Consider the following 17,167-nt stretch of genomic DNA (forward strand, 5'->3'; position numbering starts at 1 on the left):
CCTGTCTCACTCTGAACTGCTGACTGCCCAGATTCTCTGCCATCATTATCCAGTAAAAGCTTCACACTGTGCGTATTCGTGTATGTGTATATATTAATGTTTTTATTTTTGCCTCCTCCCAAGCAACAAATGTATTCTTTAAAACCATGTATTTGACTAAATATCACATATGTATACATATATGTGTGTACTTGGGTATCTGTGAAGGTGACCAATCGGGGGGCTTGTGGTTGACAGTGGATTTAAGAGTTTTAGATCGAGGCTGAGCTTCTAGCTCCGATGGGCGGGGAGATGGGGTGGGGTTGAGGGTAGGGGGGTGTCAGTGTGGTAGAGAGATATCCAGGGATGTAGGGAGAGAGAGAGGGGAAGCAAAGTGAGGGGGGGTCGCAAGGCAGTTTCCTGCAGTGTAGAAGTTGGCTAGCTGCCACTCGGAGCGTGTGCATGTATGTGTGAGAGGGGAAAGAAGGGGAGGGAGATGGAGAGTGGAGTTTATGTGTCAGGATCAGTGTGTCTGCGTTTGATCGGCTTGAGCGAGCGGTGTGGAGAAACCGGGAGAGAGGAAGAGAAAAGGAGGACAAGCAGGATGGTTATGAGGAAATGGTGAGCCGCAAGAAAAAAGGAGGAAACTGCAGTTTTGTTTGGGGGAAATAAGTGAAGAATCATGTTCTGTCTGAAAGGTGAGTGTAGCCGCTCATTGCATGAAAGCTCTGGCACTGACTCGGTGTGAGTGTGGAGTTTTCCCCGGGACTTTTGTGAGACAAAGAAAAGTTAAACTCCATCCCTCCCCTGTTTGGAAAGTAATCTCTCTCACAGCAGCCTCCTCTGCACAATATCCTTCCTTGTGTCTTTTTTTTTCTTCAGTGAAGGAAACACTCCTGTTCCACTTTAATCATCTCTTCCTTTGTTCTTTCGTTCCGTCTCTGATTAATTAAGGGTCTTTGAATTCAAACATACTTTATTTCCTGACTGCGGTTTGATTCCCCTCCCTTTCATTTTACTCTTATAATTCTCGACTTTAAGCAGAGTGTCTCTGCACGCTGCTGGCTGTGATCCTGTTTGCATTCTCGTAACTTTGGTGTGGGTTTCAGGGGCGATGAGCGATGTGTAGAGCTGCTTACACCCGTACGTATCGGTGTGTATTCAGTGTGCACGTTGTTCACAGTAACAGCTGGCAGAGCAGCAGTTGCTGGTCTGCTGTCCTGCAGAGTGGGGGGCCATGTGTTGGCTATTACTTGACTGACCAGTTGAAATGAGATAAAGGGGAAACTCGCTCGTCTTTTACTGCGTTTGACATTGTTTTCTGTTATTAAACATTCATGGAAAAAATGCTACAAAGAATAGACACATAATGCTGTTTGGGAGACAACACAATGCTGCTGATAAAGAGGGAAAACCCGCTTCCCTGCCCGCTCCTGTCCTTCCATAACTATTAGTCCTGCTGCTTGAGTCATATTCCAGAACATCATGGTGGTGACTTCACCTGTCATGCCTACAGGGATCACATGCAGCTAAATATGTGCTAATGTTGACAACACATGAGCTGTTTTATTATGAAGAATAACATTTTATAGTCTCATTTGACCTAGTTTTGGGTTGCAGTGCCAAACGATACCCAGTCAAAAGCAAGAAAGTTAAGATGTTAACTGAGTTTTTTCTTGGTAAATGATCCAATCAGCTGTTATTTCAGAAATGAGGAAATGATCTGTCTTGTTAAACCAGGGTTGTTTCTTCTCGTTCTGTAGCCTGCAGATTAATGGCTTCCAGAAATGAGGTAATATAAAGTGAACACATCAACTATACGTGGCAGTCTCCCAGTTCATCAGCTGTATGCAGTAATTTATGTTGTCAGTTACACTGTGAGATTCGAGTCCGGCTTGGAAAATGGAGAGAAACAGATGTTGTGGGAGTTGAGCCGGAGAAGGAATTCAGTTTTTTTTTTCTTTTTTAGATGAAGCCATTTTTTACACGAGATTGCCAGTTTTTGTTTGTTTTTTTTTCTCATGTTTTTCTGTGGTCAGCAGTGAATAACTAACTAACCGTACAGCAAGAGGAGGATTAATATTTAATGTTTAGATTGCTGAGTGTTTAAAAGTTGTCACACCAGGATCGGGTTATTGACATGTAGATGCTGCTTCACTTTAATCAGCTACAAGCACGATTCCCAGTTTGGGTTTCTAGCTTCACAAGTGATGACAAACTGACCCAAATACTCAGTATTACATTAAATACCATGATCTGACCAGTAGATTACTCTACATTGGCTGCCAGTTACAGAATGTCCACTAATGTTATGATATTAACCCCCCCTCGCTCAGTCGAGGTTGCCAGCTCTGAGACAGATGTGACATATTTCAGCCCATGTTCTTCCACAGCCAGCTGTGCTGTGTGGCCAGGGTGAATCACCACCACCACCCCTGCAGTAAACCTTTGCGTTGCAGTGCAAGCCATTTGCAGGGCCAGAATTAGGCTCTGTGACTTGGTGTGCATTTTGGTATGTTACATAAGTTATTTATGCACTTAAGCCCCAGTCAGTAGATGGGACATGAGCAGGGATTAGTTTGAGCTGGAAATGTCATTCTCACTTAAATTGGAAGTTTCCTGCAGCCTTCCGGGGGTTGGGGATATAGAAAGTACATTTCTGTACATGTTGATGAATGTAAGCCTTGATTAGCACAGAAATTTCAGAGAAAGGTCAGTTGTGGGCATCTCAGGCCATGTCCACTTCTTGATCCTGACTTTTCTAGGGTTTATTTTGCTCTCCTGTGTGCAGTTCACTCATTACAGATGCTTCATATGTTTTTCTTTTATAATGGACAGCAGTTGTGACATGTTCTGATGCTTATTTAATGACCAAATATTCCGTCATCATAGACAGTATGACTCTGCAGTGTTACTCAGATACTTTCAAGCTTTTAACCAAAACTTCATTGAAGTTAGTCATCAGAAAATTCAGCTTTCAAACTACAATGACTTTATTCTTAATTCCACAGAGGATTTTTTTTTTCAGCCTCAAAAATAAAGTATATTTTGCAAGTGGTCTTTTTTCAGTCTGGGTTTTTGAGCTGTTGGTTTAACCTTGTAAAGAGTTAGCACATGCATGAGTGATGAGAATTTTTTTGGTATAGAATTTGTGTAAACTGAGTTCCAGGTTTCCTACATGTCTAATGCATTCAAGCGCTTTACTGTAGATTATCACCATTAAAAACTACAAACATGTCAGCAAACAATGATCTCTAGCAGAAAAATAGATTAATGACCTATTTAAGCTCCTGCACTGTAGTTCCATGTTAATATTTTCATGTTGAAACACATGAAGGTATCGTGTGCAGTGGTGTTTTCAGTAAGAGATTCTTGTCCACAACCTTTATTTCCCAGAATCATTAAACGGCCTCCCTTGGGAACTTGCTTGAACTTGTAAGAGGACAGTCCTCCAGTAACATCTCCACTAGTGCTGTGTTTCTTGAGACATTGTGACCTCTTCACCGGAGGCTGACCCACTACCTGCCCCCTGGCCTTCTGGGTAGGAGTGTTGATGGATGTTCTCACACTCAGTTTGGCAGGTGGAGGGGGAAAAGAGGCAGACAGGAGAGAGGTGTTAACATCTAGGCAACAGTTTGTCTGTATTCCTTGAGGGTTAGTTGGCTTTTAAAACATGGCTTGTGAAAGACTTTAGGATATCTCAGCTACCTTTTTGAAAGCCAGTTTGGTGACATAGCACTTAAACTAATGTGAATAACGACAACATGTTTAAACCATGAAGATATTTCTGCTTGTTCCCATCTGCATTTTAATCTAAGTAGATAGAAAAGGATTGTGTGTCAAGAGCTACAATACAAAGTCAGATATTACCATTTTAAATGTTATCTAAAACCATCGCCTAGCTGTTTGTTAAAGTGAGTCACACTTTAAGAAAATGTAGTCAGACCACTCGTGCTGCCTGCTAGACTTTAGCTAGAATTTTTTTAGTTAAAAAGAAAACAGATGTAGCTTGGAGATAAATGGCCTCATGGGTAGATGGCTTTGAAAGTTTGGGTAGTTATTGCAGGTTTTGTCAGTGATCGATACAAGACTTGGTCGTAAATCAATCATGTTAATATGTAAATGAGCATGGGAGTTTGAGAGGAAGTTCACAATGGGATGTTGACCTCTGTAAACAAGTCGTAGCAGAAGAGATCTTGGTCTTGATAAGTAAACAATAGAGCGTTAACTTCCAGTGGCCTGTGAATGGGATCTGCCAGGAACCCAGTGAGCCTTCTGTCTTCTGAAAAGAGTTTTCAAAACAATAGCTTTTTTGGGGGCAAAGTTTAGAGGTTTGGAAAGATGTAGGAGTCAGTAACTGGGTCTTATTGTGTCTTTTTTCTAGTTTGAGACAATAGTAATGCAGAAAAACTTTCTTAGCGAGCGAGTGTTAATGGGAAGTTGTTGTTTTTTTTTCTTGGGACAATGCTGGAAGTGTTTTGTTGTCTGCAGGGAGTCGGCCATTGTCTTTTCAAACTTCACCCGCAAGTGGATGACTTCCCCAGACAGAAGTCTAACTCAGCATGCAGGTGCTCCTCTCACTCCATTCAGACCTTTTGTGTCTCCATGGCTACCATTGTCCTCTTCCCAAAGCCTTCCTCTTGTCCAACCCCCCCCCCCCCCCGAGGCTGCAAACACACACATAGAAACTATGTACAAAACTTAGTGTACATACACGCTCGTGTAACGCATCTATTATTACACACAAACCCTTCCAGTGTGACTTTTACATTGTTCAGACTAGGTGTGCACACACACACACACACACACGCTAATAATCAGTGGAATGTGACACACTTACCGCAATGCATGCCAGGTAATACGCAGCCATCAACTACACACATATATTCGCAAACATCTCCTCTCACGCACATACATGTACTGTACCTGTTTGTAGAGTTGTAATGTTTCTTTGTCACAACTGAAACATCCCCTGTTGTGATGATGGTCCCATTCACTGTGTTGGCCTACATGACTTCACACCCCCTGATGTTGTTCTCTCAATGGGCCGGGTGACACACTTTGTGTCCATGCATGTATGGATTCAGGGCAACGACGGCGTTAAGTGCAGTTTAAGTGCAGCCACAGCCAGAATCTTTTGGCTTGCCCATTGGGTTACGTGTGTCTACAAACTGTTTTATACGAGCGGGTTTGTGGCTGCGCGCACGCATTCTGTGGTTTGTTCATTATGTTGTGTGTGTGTGTGTGTGTGTGTGTGTGTGTGTGTTCACAGTGGTTTTGGTTTTTGTAATCAGCTTGCGTGTTGGCTGCCTCACCGTGCGCTGGAAATGATAACCATCAGTAATGGCTGTTTTAGCCTCTAGCTGTCTGCTGTGGCTTTGGCAGGATCACAGCCACAGTTTCACCAAAGTTGCATAAGATTTGTGCACTGACAGAACTCTCATGAATCAGTCTGCACATTATTTTTCAGGTTATCTATTAAAAACATGAAAATAATAAAAGGTGTCTAATCCAATTTCTGAGATTCAAGTCCTCAAACCACAAATATATTCAGCGGGTTCTCGCAGAGGGAGAGACTTCAACCACAGAGTTAGTTTTTGTTTTGTTTTTTTACAGTTTTTTCTGAAAAAAAAAAAGCTTTAATGGTTTTGATGATTATAGCTTAGATGTGTTGTGCTGCACAGGTGTAAGCCACCACCAGAGGGAGGCATTTACCTTTGGTGCTTTCAATTAATTTCTCCCTTTTTATTTGCTTTACTCTTTTCCATTTGACCCCATTTTTATTCAGTTTACCAAGATTGTGTTTGAGCTCTCATTCACTTTTGCTACACTTGTTTATTACTCACTCTTCAGTTCAGTGTCACTCCATCCTCCTCTTAATTAATCTGAGCGTCTCAAATAATTTTAGCCTACCTCACACTCACAGTGAAGCAGATTAAAGATTATACACACCCTCACCTGGCAGGCAAGTGGCTCACCGTGTTTATTAATCTGCGATCTGTTTCTTTGTTTTTTATCTTTTAATCTTGTCGCTGCCGTCTTTACAGTGAACTGTTTTTCACCGCTATCTAAAACTCCCCAATCTGTGGTCATCTGTAGCTTCCTCTTGAGTTTAAATCCTTTTGCATTTACCAGTTGTCGCCTTCCTCGTGTGTGCATGCTTTATGATGGTTTCAGGTGAATATCTGCTTAGTAACAGCAGTCATGTGGGGCTAAATCTGAGGCAGCAGTTTAAGTGGCCTACATGCATGCGTCTTACATCTGAGTTTGCGTCATCCGAGTTTAACCTACTGACACGCCAGCACGTCAGGACTTCCTGAACTTCCACACATTTGTGAAGTTGAGGTGATGTACTTCATTATCTGCAGCCTGGTGTCCATCTGTGGTTTGTGTCTGTCACAATCAGAGGCCTGGAGGCTTGATAATCTGGGTTTACAGATTAGAACAGCAGCGCCGAGGAAAGAGGAGGGAGGAGGAGGAGGAGCCCACAGGACATACCGTGTGGACGCCACTGGACAGTCCTGATGCTCTATCTCCTGTAGATCGAAGAAAGAAGGAGGATGCTCTTCGATGCTGAAAGCTTGGCTGAATACCCTTTTGGATAGACTGATTTTTTTTCTAGTCTTTGGACCTCGACCACTTTCTTGACAATTGGTGGATTTTTTTGCACAATTTGTGGTGATGCTTCTAGGTTTCTGCAAAGGACACACACTGTAGAAGAAAACACGCTTTAACCACAGACATTTTCAGTTTCTAAACCTTAGTTTTTGCGTCTTTGGATTATTTAGAAATGTTATTGTGGTCTTATTTTAGGGTCAGAATTGTTTTTTTAAAAGTTGCCAGCATTTCTTTAAGACAGCCAACCAACAGTCATGTTTTTCAGTAGTTTTATTCTGCAATGCTTCTGTGAAATATTTGTTTTGGAGATAAATCTTGTAATCGAACACGGAGCGCAGCTTTCTTTGTCAGGCAAATCAATGTAAGTCAATAGGAGATTCCCCTGAGAGAAAGAGAGGAAAGACAAAAACAGTAGGAGGAGACAGAGGGAGCACTGGCTCCCTTGTGGGATGCAAAAACGTCCATCCTGTCTTTCCAGAAAGAGAGGAGGGGGCCTATTGAGAGTTTGGGAGTGAAGGGGGGGTGGCGTCTCCACACACGCACATACACCCTTCACCCGTCCATCCCAACACTACAAGTGGACGCTTCAGAGAAGGAGGGTTGTGTAAGACGAAGGAGGAGTAGTTGGGGGGTTTTGGGTCCTGGATAGAGCAGGGGAGGGCAGGTGGTGGGGGGTTTTAGGTCTTAGCAGGGGATGATCACATACGTGCACTGCCTCTCTTCGGAGCCGGTGGTCAACTGCTTGCACAGGGGCTGCTATGAGGACTCCCCTGGCCAGAAACGAACTCTGCGCTCCTTCCAGCCCACCAGCAAGATGGGGAACAGCCTGCAGCATCCGCCCGTCCCCAGCCCCAGGCCCGCCAGGCCAGAGGGCTGCCTGCACAAACGTCTACTCTCTGTGTCAAAAGTCCACCAGAAACAGGACTCGCTCTGGACACCAAAACCGCTGCTTGGATCTGTGGCTAAGGGCTCGCCAGGGAAAAAGCATCCCTCCCATGATGGCAAAGGTACAGATTAAAGAGAGTCTGCAGTTTTTGTTTTGTTTTGTTTTTTAGAGAGAAAAAACAACAAAAACAACAAATGGCTGTTGGTTTGTACTGGGAAGCTGTTTATTTTAGTTTCTAAAGAAATACTAAATAGATATTTTTAATTATCTATAAGATATTTAGGTATATTTCCAAGATGATATGAGTCTTTAATTGAAATCTACTGTGATTACAGGACTGCAGTGTCCAGGTAGTAGTTGCTGTTAGCACTACAATGCTGTTTTGCTACTGTAATGATTGTGGTGTTTGACTTGGCTGCAGAACAGGCTCCTGCTTCAGAGTTTAAGTCACCTGAAGTGTTTTTAGGAGATAACGATACGCTGTATGTAACAGTGCCAGGGTCACAGCAGACGCAATGGAAGCTTTTTCCACAAAGCCAGGCTTTGTCGCGTCTTGTTAGGGTATTTCCATCCTGCTGTATCTGAGTGATCTGTGCCATCTGGTTTTGCATGTGCATCTCTATGTGTTTGTGTGTTGTGTTTTTGTGACCTGAAAGACCTTTGACCTTTTGTGTATGAGACAGGTTCTCCAGGAAGTAAAATGCTTTGAGTTATCTCTAGTTGCTTGTGTGCATACTTTAAGACTTTCCTACTAACCTTGGGCATGAGTTTGAGCCTACACTTACTCATTCACACACATATTATTTGCATGGATCATTTGGTCCCATGTGCATGGTTGCATCTAGACTATGCTTCACTGTCATTTGGGACAGACATAACTGAAGATGCTCCTCTGGGTGGCCACCCCTGGGAACAAGACATAATAGCTAGCAGCTGGAGGTGATGGGCCAGGCCTTCAGGGAAATGTAAGAGAGCTGACAGTATGAGGGGGTGATGGGAGTGACACTGAAGGGGTTATGAAGGTGACCCACTTTCACCTCAGCACTACATAAAGGAGCCATCAGGGCGGCAGGAAAGAGTGTTAAAAGATAACAAAAAGACTGACCTGTGTCCACATTTCCTAAACTGCAGCTCAGTGGAATCTAATGGATCTATGAATATAAAACAGAAGAGGCCATTAGGGAAGTAGGCAAGGCAGAGACTTCCTGAGAATCCAACTTTGATAACTTTTGTTGTTTTTATTGGCCCATTTTGAGTCTTTCTGTCCATCCACTGGTCTTCCAATTACTCTTTTAAAGTTTTTCTCCATGTATGCACAGCTAAATCTAAACCATTTATTCCAATATGTGTGCATAACAATATGCTTCCACAGGACTGTGGCGCTTCCTCACGCCTGCTTTGGCTAACACGCCGTGACAGCTCAAGATGTTGCTGCCATCGGTACAGTATTGTCCGGGCTCTGTAGGTTGAATCAGCCTTCCAGTCTGTGTTTATGCACGGCTGAACGGATAACCTTCTTACTCACAAATTGGAACTTGGCTAATATGCCTTTTGTGTGTGTGTGTTTGTCTCTTTGTCCCTGTGTGCTGTGTTGTTGTTCTGGGATATTTTTTTCCTTTGTTAACACATGATTCTCCAGTTCTTTTTATAAATACGACATTTTTTTTACTTTATATGGGCAATCAAAGGGTGATTCCAGCATTTTTTCCAGCATATGTTTTATAAGGCTTCTCCTCCAACCTTCCCTTTATTTATTTTTTAATTTTTATCAGTTTAGAAGTGGAGCAGGTGTTCAACCGGATGCCCCATAATCCCTTGGTGGGAAGTCAGATTCAACTATCGACCAGTCACTGCCAATGGCTCCCGAGGGAAGAGCACCTGAGGGAAACCATGCTTGTAGAGTAACTGAATGAGGCCAAATGAAATGGATTGACTGCGTTTATAGGGGAAGCTCTGCTGAGAATCAGTTAGGTTAAATATCTTTTTGGCAGTGGGAACTGGAGGGGTGGGTTGGTTCTAGCCTCAGCTCTTTATCCTCGTCTTCCTTTATGTGGTACATTCATTCATCCCATCTTTTAGAAGAAGATGAAACCCGTGAGTTTGGAGACACATCTGAATCAAAACATCAAGGAGTTGAGATGAGAAACAGCCCACCCCCCACCTTCCTTGCTCCCTGTGCTCAGTGAACCAAAAGACTAAAGCAAAAGAGTGTTTCTTTTCTTGTCATTATTCTCCCCCATTTTTCTAAAACTACTCAAGATGCAACTAATTAGTTCCTAAACTTGAATTGAACCTCAAAAACCCCTGGGTGTGAAGACGACTCAGCTTGCAATTTCTAAAAATCGACATGTTTAAGTGTTTCAAATGCTCATTACTATTATCTTCCTGCTTCAACCATTAATCTCTCTTTGACCCCTTGAAAGCCTGCTAAGAGTAACCCTTTAAGCTTTTTTTCCTAAAATAAGCAGCTTCTGTCATATGTCTGTGCTTCTGCTTCTGTCATGTTTCAGGCCAGCTTGTAGAACAAAATGCCTGATGGTGGTGGTCTCTGCTTATACAGCTACCCGTGGAAAAAACAGTAAACTGTTCACATGGTCAAACCACAGCTTTGTGGTTGTAAAAGTTGTCAAAAACTTATCATTAAGGGTACAGGGAAGCTCATCAGATTTCACCTATCCATTAATTATGTGTCGCTATCACCTATTTATTAGCATTATGTTGCTGTTCCAGATGTTAACCTGTAGTGTTAGGTACTTCTAGCACCTCACTTAAAACTTTTTATTTATAGCTTTAGGTCACTACTTAGTCTATCCAGTATTAACCCTACTAGCAGTTTTTTTCCAGGCCTGTAATGAAATGAACTAAATATATTTGAATAACAAAATAATTGGGATTTATAATAAATCTTATTAAAAGAAGATGGTTTAAAAGCACCTTCTGGATTTCTTGTACTCTTGAGTAGGAATCACTACTCTACACTAACGCCCCAATGTGGTCTTGTTTGATTCTTGTTTGATTCTGGGATTTTTTTGTGTTTTGTGACAAAACACAAGTGGTATTTTTTTAGTGGCTATTTCACACACACACACACACACACACACACATACATACACACATACACACACACACATACACACACACACACACACACACACACACACACACTAGCAGTTAGGAGGTAGCAGAACAATGGAGTAGAGAGCATGACACACACAGCCTAATGAGATAAAGAAAAGAGGGGGATTTTTCTCTCTCTCACTCATACACACACACACACACACACACACACACTTTTGGGAATTGGGGGTCAGGGGTTGCTTTGGGTCATTCAACTGTAAAAATGGGTTAAGGCTCTGTTCTTCTTTGCAACCCTGTCTATCTCAATCTGCTTCACCTCCACTTTCCTCTCTTTCATTAATGAAGTCTTTAATGCTGTTGCTCTCTGTGCACAGGGTTACGTGTCTGCATGTTTTCTTTTCCATTTACCCACTTAGAAAATAAATGCTAGAGCATCCCTGTTCACATCCTTGTATATGTTTATGTGAGTATGGCATAAAGGAGGTTTAAGTTAATGCAGTGTATCTAACAGATGGAGACCTCTCAGCTTGTTAAAGGCCTAATAGGTAATGGTTTTCCAATGACTGGTTAAACAGGTGCTCTTCCATCATGTGTGACCGAGGGCTAATGAAGTAATCACTGACAAATATTGAGAGTTAATTCAGTTGTGTGGAGGTTTGTCTGCGTCTTTATCCAGAGGGTCCTCCCTGCCCAGTTCTTTTTACTCATCCTTTTGTATTTGACGCTTATTTGACACTGGCAGTGGTCTCCAGATGTTACTGTCCCAATTAAGTGTATTTGGATTTGCACTGTTCTTTATTTGCTCAAGCATGGTGGTTGTGTCTGCTCAAATTACCCTCCAAAATCTTTCTTTTATTCACCACACACCCGCTGAGGAAACATAGAAAATGGCTCAGAGCACAATATAGTTTACAGCAGCCTTGTAACTCTCACAAGAAGACATTTATTATTATTACAACTGTGTTTATATAAAGTTAATATAAAGATGCACCGATTGAGCAGCCGGGGGCCAGAATCAGATTATTTCCAGCACGCTCAGTCCAAACCAGTGACTGGCCTCACGTGTGTCCGATTACACGTCGGTCCGTTTCATGCATATGTGACGTGCGTATTCACAGACACAGTAACTTGTTGTTAGGAGGACCACCACAAAAATTTTCATAGCAACCAATCTAATCAGACACTCTCAGCCATTAGCAGCTGAACATGGGCATTTTAAAGAAGCTAACAAAGGGCTCCGAGTCAACCACCAACCAGCAGCCTCGGTATTAGCAAAGAATCAGCAATTAGAGGGAATATTTTGGAGACAAGTGAAAAAGAAAGCTTACTATAAAATCTGTCAGGTAAAAGTGAGTGTACAGCAACTCATTTTCACTCATTTAAGTGAGAGGAAATGTGCTTACTTACTGCAGTTCAATATTTTATTTTATTTTATTTTTATTATGAAAATAATATTTTGCTTTGAAGAAATTCTGATTTAATTTTTTTTTTTTTTTGGCTTGGATTTGCTGTCAGTTTAAGCTCTTAGAAGGAAAAGTGGGAAAAGAAAAATTACAGTTTGTGCATCTCTACTTGGTTGCTAGCGATGCTGGAGAAGAGAGAAAGAGAGGAGAGGACTGAGTCATGGAGAAGGAGGGATCAGGTGTAAGTGGGCCTCAGAGCCCCATATGTGTAACAACTGAGTTTTACTTAATGGCTTGATTATTACATCAGGACATATTGGCTGGATAATCACTGGGGTCTGTGGGGACATTTATCCTTTCATTGACTAAATGTGTCAAAGCAGAGAAACTGTGGGAGCTGTGACACAGCAGAGGACTTGGTTAGCTTTAATAGAAAACATTAAATCTTACTATCATTTACAGGGAATTTAATTTACTTTTAGGACTCTCTTGTTGCTTTTCTTCCTTCCCTTATTCTGTGAACCTACACTTACTTTAGTGGGTTCAATGAAGAAGACAAGACAGCAGGAAGTGTCTTGTTTCCCTGTTGACGTATGGAGCCTCCTGGTGGTTGTGTCATCTTCTGCACCTGCCCTTGTTGACATGATACATGCAGATCTTTAGCACTTTGCTTTGTCTTTGTCTCTCTCTCCTTCTTCTTCTTTCCTCCTTTTTGCTTCTGCAGAGTTTAATCGTGCACTGACACACTCTCCATATCGATCCTCCTTACAAACGAATAGTGTTTAGTTGTTTGTGTATATGTTTCTCTCCAGGTTTTAATAAATCTAGTGAGGCAGTCTATGTAGGTCATTGGCAGGCCTTTGATTATTCATGGTGATAAGTTTAAGTTCTGTCTTTTCATTTCAGTCAGGCTTGTGCGTGCGGTAAAACGAAACACATGCTCACTGGCAAACAAATAAGAATCTATTTACAAAACGGCTAAAACTCAATTTGATAGTGAACACAGAAGTTTTTCTTAACATTCTAAAAATGCCCGCAGGTCTTAGAAACAAATGCGATTTCAAGACTTTAATCTGGGCCGTTTGCTTCAGCAACAGCTTTTGCCCTCGTCTTTCTGCTCGTGCAGTTCTACAGCGGGCTTGTTGTTAGTAATTGAAAAATCTAATTGAGCCGTAGTGCAGGATAAGTGCGTTTAAGCACTGCTTGGCTGTACAGACCTCGGTCACAGCTCATTTCTTTAATGAGAGCTGCTATTAGCAGGAGCTTTTTTCCACCTCATGCTGATTCGAGTCTGGCTCTCTGAGGTTTCTGGCCCCATTTGCCCTGCTGACCAGTCTGCTCCCTCTTCTGTACATGCAGTTACATTCCTGACTACTCTGTTTTTAAAACGCAGTTTGTGTAAACCACAAAAAAGGGCATATTTGGTTACTAGTTACTTCAATATTGCTACCACAAAGCGAGACGTAGATTTCTAGTTGTTACCTGTAAGATTTTCCTGCAGCTTGCTGTTGGATTTAAAAACCAATTTAAATGAAAAATTCAGCCTCATGTAAAGATACCAGTGAGCAAAACAAAAGAGAAATCTGGTGACAATAGTCTAACCAGCCTCACGGACCCCTCGCTTCCCCGCTGTTCACCCCCAACTCCAATCTTCCCTCTTCCTACCTTCTCCACAGCACCAGACCTTATTTGTGTCCCAGTCAGCTGGAGGTTCAATTAAGCCTCTGAGAGCAAAGCCGAGCCTCTGAAAAGCTCATGTCCCCCCAAAGAGACTGATTATAAAAGGAGAGGGAAGAGAGAAAGTGATTTTTAAGAGCCTCTTTAAATCTGTCTTGTTAATGAGTTGTCCTCACCATGGCAACGTCTCCTTTTCAGGGTTTTTTTTTTCTCCATGCCTCATGCATAGAAGGATTAGAGTTGAGACAAAAAAGAGAGAAGAATGCAGGGAACGGGAAGCTACAGCTATTTTCCTTGTTTGTGAAAATACAGGGGAGCGTTTGGCATTAATGTTGTTTGTTTGTAGCAGAAGTTAAATTCCTCTATTGTGGTTAAATTCCAGAGAAGCGTGCAGTTGCTGCTTTCATTCACCACAAGGTGGCGTGATAACATAGCTGCACTAAAGATAAAACAGGCAGCATTTACAGCGATTTTCTCGTTTTCTTAGTCGCTCATCTGTACAGCATCACTTATACCCAATATAAATGTTAATTTATGAGGCTAAATTAAAATATTTGAAGGTTTTATTGTAATTGCCTGAAAGACTTTGGATTCAATTATCTGCCTATTAGCCCCTGTGCATGTGTTTATCTACAACAAAATGAGACACATGAGGTGTCACAAGGAATCTAATTTGGAATAATAGCGGTTTTAAATTTTGGGATTATTTGATCAGGGAGCTACACTAGTTTCCCTTGTGGGCCATTAGGAGGGCGCACTCCCTGCAAGAGAGGTCTGCTCTTTCTATTAAAGGCCCCATCCCTCTTTCCATTATTGCTCTGATGGGACAGAAGGGGGAGGGACGGGGAGAGATGGAGGAAAGGAGGGGTTGTGCCTTTTCCCAGACTAGGTCTCAGCATAGGATTATCAGTGGAGGAACCCAGGCTTAATGCACGCATGTGCGCTCACATATAAATTCCTGCATAATTCATGCCCATATATGATCGATAAGTCACATGAAACCACCAATCGCAGCTTCTCGGTGTGTACAAGTGTTTTACAGATACTGACACACATCAGTCAGTGAACTCTGAGCGTATCCTAATATACATATAACCCTCTCTGGGTTAGTGCAGTCTTACACCACTGTGTGGCAAAAATTACATGCATATGTACAACATAAAGATTATGGTTTTGACCTAAGCGTTGTGTGACTTCAGCTTCAGACTGTTGCTGATGTCATACCACAATACTGAGTTTTACAGAAGACATGTAGGTGGGACAGAGGTGCAAAAAAAATACAATTAAATATGGCTGAGATCTAGTCACCTGCTTCAGTTTCAGGGTCCTGGTATTGTGCGTCGTGTAACCTGACTTAAATGCTGGCAGAGGAATTAGTGCTGATTGAGAGGTGAAAAGGGAAACAGTAAAGTTAGAGGTAAAGTAAATTATGTCCCTAACATGTCCCCAATATCTGTTTTGTCCAATAAGATAAAATTATGTCACTTTATTTTTTAATTTTGTTGCAAAATTAGATTTTCAAACATGTCAGCGCCATTACTAAAACATTTCAAAATGTTGCCATGAGACAGAGTCAGTGTGTGATCAATTTGGGACTGAATGGCGTCGTGCTGGCAATTACCTACAATCTTTTTCTGATAGCACAGCAGTTAACTGTGGTAAGTTATTGAAAATCACATATGTTGCTGTCTACATAGACAGAAATTCATAGTATATATGTATATATGTAACCAAATTACAACCAGCATGGGGCCAGTTCATTCAAGACTCACTGAGACTGATGGCAACATGTCGGTAATCTGACTGCATTTATGAATTAGACAGGAACTTTTTGTTTGAAGAGTGATTGCAATCAGCCTAAATGTTCTTGTAATATTTTTACTTGTGTTACTGAGCCATTAGCTTGCTCTGAATCAGGTGGTAGCTTTGTCAAGCCAAGTGTGTCCATTAGATTTGCAAGTGGTTTTTCAGCTGCCCGGCTAAGGGTACCTCAGCATGAAGGTGCATGCAATGAGCTCTCTCGTTATTTATAAAAATATAGATATTTCGTGTACCTGGAATGATGCAGTATCACCACACAAAATATCACGATACTATACTATATCTATCTGCCACACCGCTGCCATCCATGCCATTATAATTCCACTCATCTAGGAAACACAATTTTATTTCTAAATTTGAAATCATCTCATGTGTTCTCCAGAATTTAAATACACTTGATTTGACTTTCTCTCTGAGGGAACTAACTTTAGTCTGTAGACAGATTTTACTCGACTAAAAGCAGTCTGGAGTCTGTAAAACATCCTGGAACAATCCTGCAAAGGCAGATGTTAATTGGATCGATGTTATAGGCCGGATGAGCAGAGTCAAAAGCAGTCATGCGTTTTAAATGTATCGGTTAATAACAGTAATCAATGTCGGCCACCAGAACTTGCATCCGACTTCATAACTAACCCCCCACTTGTGCTAAATCCTCGAGGTTGATTGTCTTGCTCACTTCCTTAATTTGTTAGTCAATTGGCTGTGTCTCTAATAGTTGATTGGATGCTTTTGTGTCGCACCCCCCCCACTCCCAGTACTCACCCCGACTGACCTAGTCTTACTGTTGATGAGAAGTGAGGTGCAATGTGGGAAATGGGTCAAACACCACAGCGTCAATTATTGCTCCAGTTGTGGAGGTGCTGCAGATAAACACATGCAAACATTGTGGCTGATATGGCTTTAGCCCACTTCCCACTGGTCTCCCTGTGTTTTTGCTGATATAACACATGCACACTCTTGATTTTTGTTTTTTCCTCCCTGCAAAACAAGCTAGCCCCAGGTGGCTTGTTGTTTTGTGCCCTTGAGCTACTGGAGGCACTTAACCTAAATTAGCTCAGTCTGTCTCTGTGCCTCTGTGCCTAAATCAGACAAGACCCTCGCCTCAGCAGCATGAGCTGAGTGTGGAGGTCATGATAACAGCCCAAAAAAAAGATGTGTGACCAAAGCTCTGAGCCGTATTTTTGCTATTGTGTTGTCTTTGGCTGAATATATTTTAAGAGTGTTGGCTAAATATCTTAAACCAGTGAAATATTGATGCGAATGAATCATACTGTTAATGCAAATGATGTCATATTCCAGCTGTGACCTATTGATCGTTAGCAGTTACCCCAGCCTGGCCATCATTCACTCCAGACTTTTTATTGAGTGAGTCATGAAGTAGAAAGTCTGCTATTGTAAAGACAGTCGCACACACTCCCACATACACACACAGGTTTATATAGATATATAGGACACAGTGGACCCCTACAGCTGCTGCTCCCCACAGTGCACTATATCTGTAATTAATGCCAGATTTATGGCGTTTTCTGCGTGAAGTTAATTATGAAATTGGATTAATGATTGTGTGCTGCTATGAAGGTGGAACAACACACACTGACACACACACAGACCATTAGAGAGACGAGCAGACAGCTCTGGTGTTGAAATGTAGGTCAGGAAACCAGTGCAGCAGCCAACATATTCTCTTCTTTCTGTGCAGGCATCT

At 41.9% G+C, this 17,167-nt stretch overlaps 1 protein-coding gene across 1 annotated transcript in view; it reads left to right on the plus strand.

Annotated features, from left to right (window-relative positions):
- The first annotated feature begins 7,276 nt into the window (after positions 1 to 7,276).
- The window catches only part of nhsl1b (NHS-like 1b), a 43,124-nt gene continuing 33,233 nt past the window's right edge, over positions 7,277 to 17,167 (plus strand). Inside the window, 1 exon segment of the mRNA XM_019345847.2 lies at positions 7,277 to 7,604. Coding sequence (XP_019201392.2) covers positions 7,292 to 7,604 — 313 coding nt within the window. The 5' untranslated portion in view covers positions 7,277 to 7,291.

Source organism: Oreochromis niloticus, linkage group LG15 (genome assembly GCF_001858045.2).
Source record: "Oreochromis niloticus isolate F11D_XX linkage group LG15, O_niloticus_UMD_NMBU, whole genome shotgun sequence".
Lineage (NCBI taxonomy): Eukaryota > Metazoa > Chordata > Actinopteri > Cichliformes > Cichlidae > Oreochromis > Oreochromis niloticus.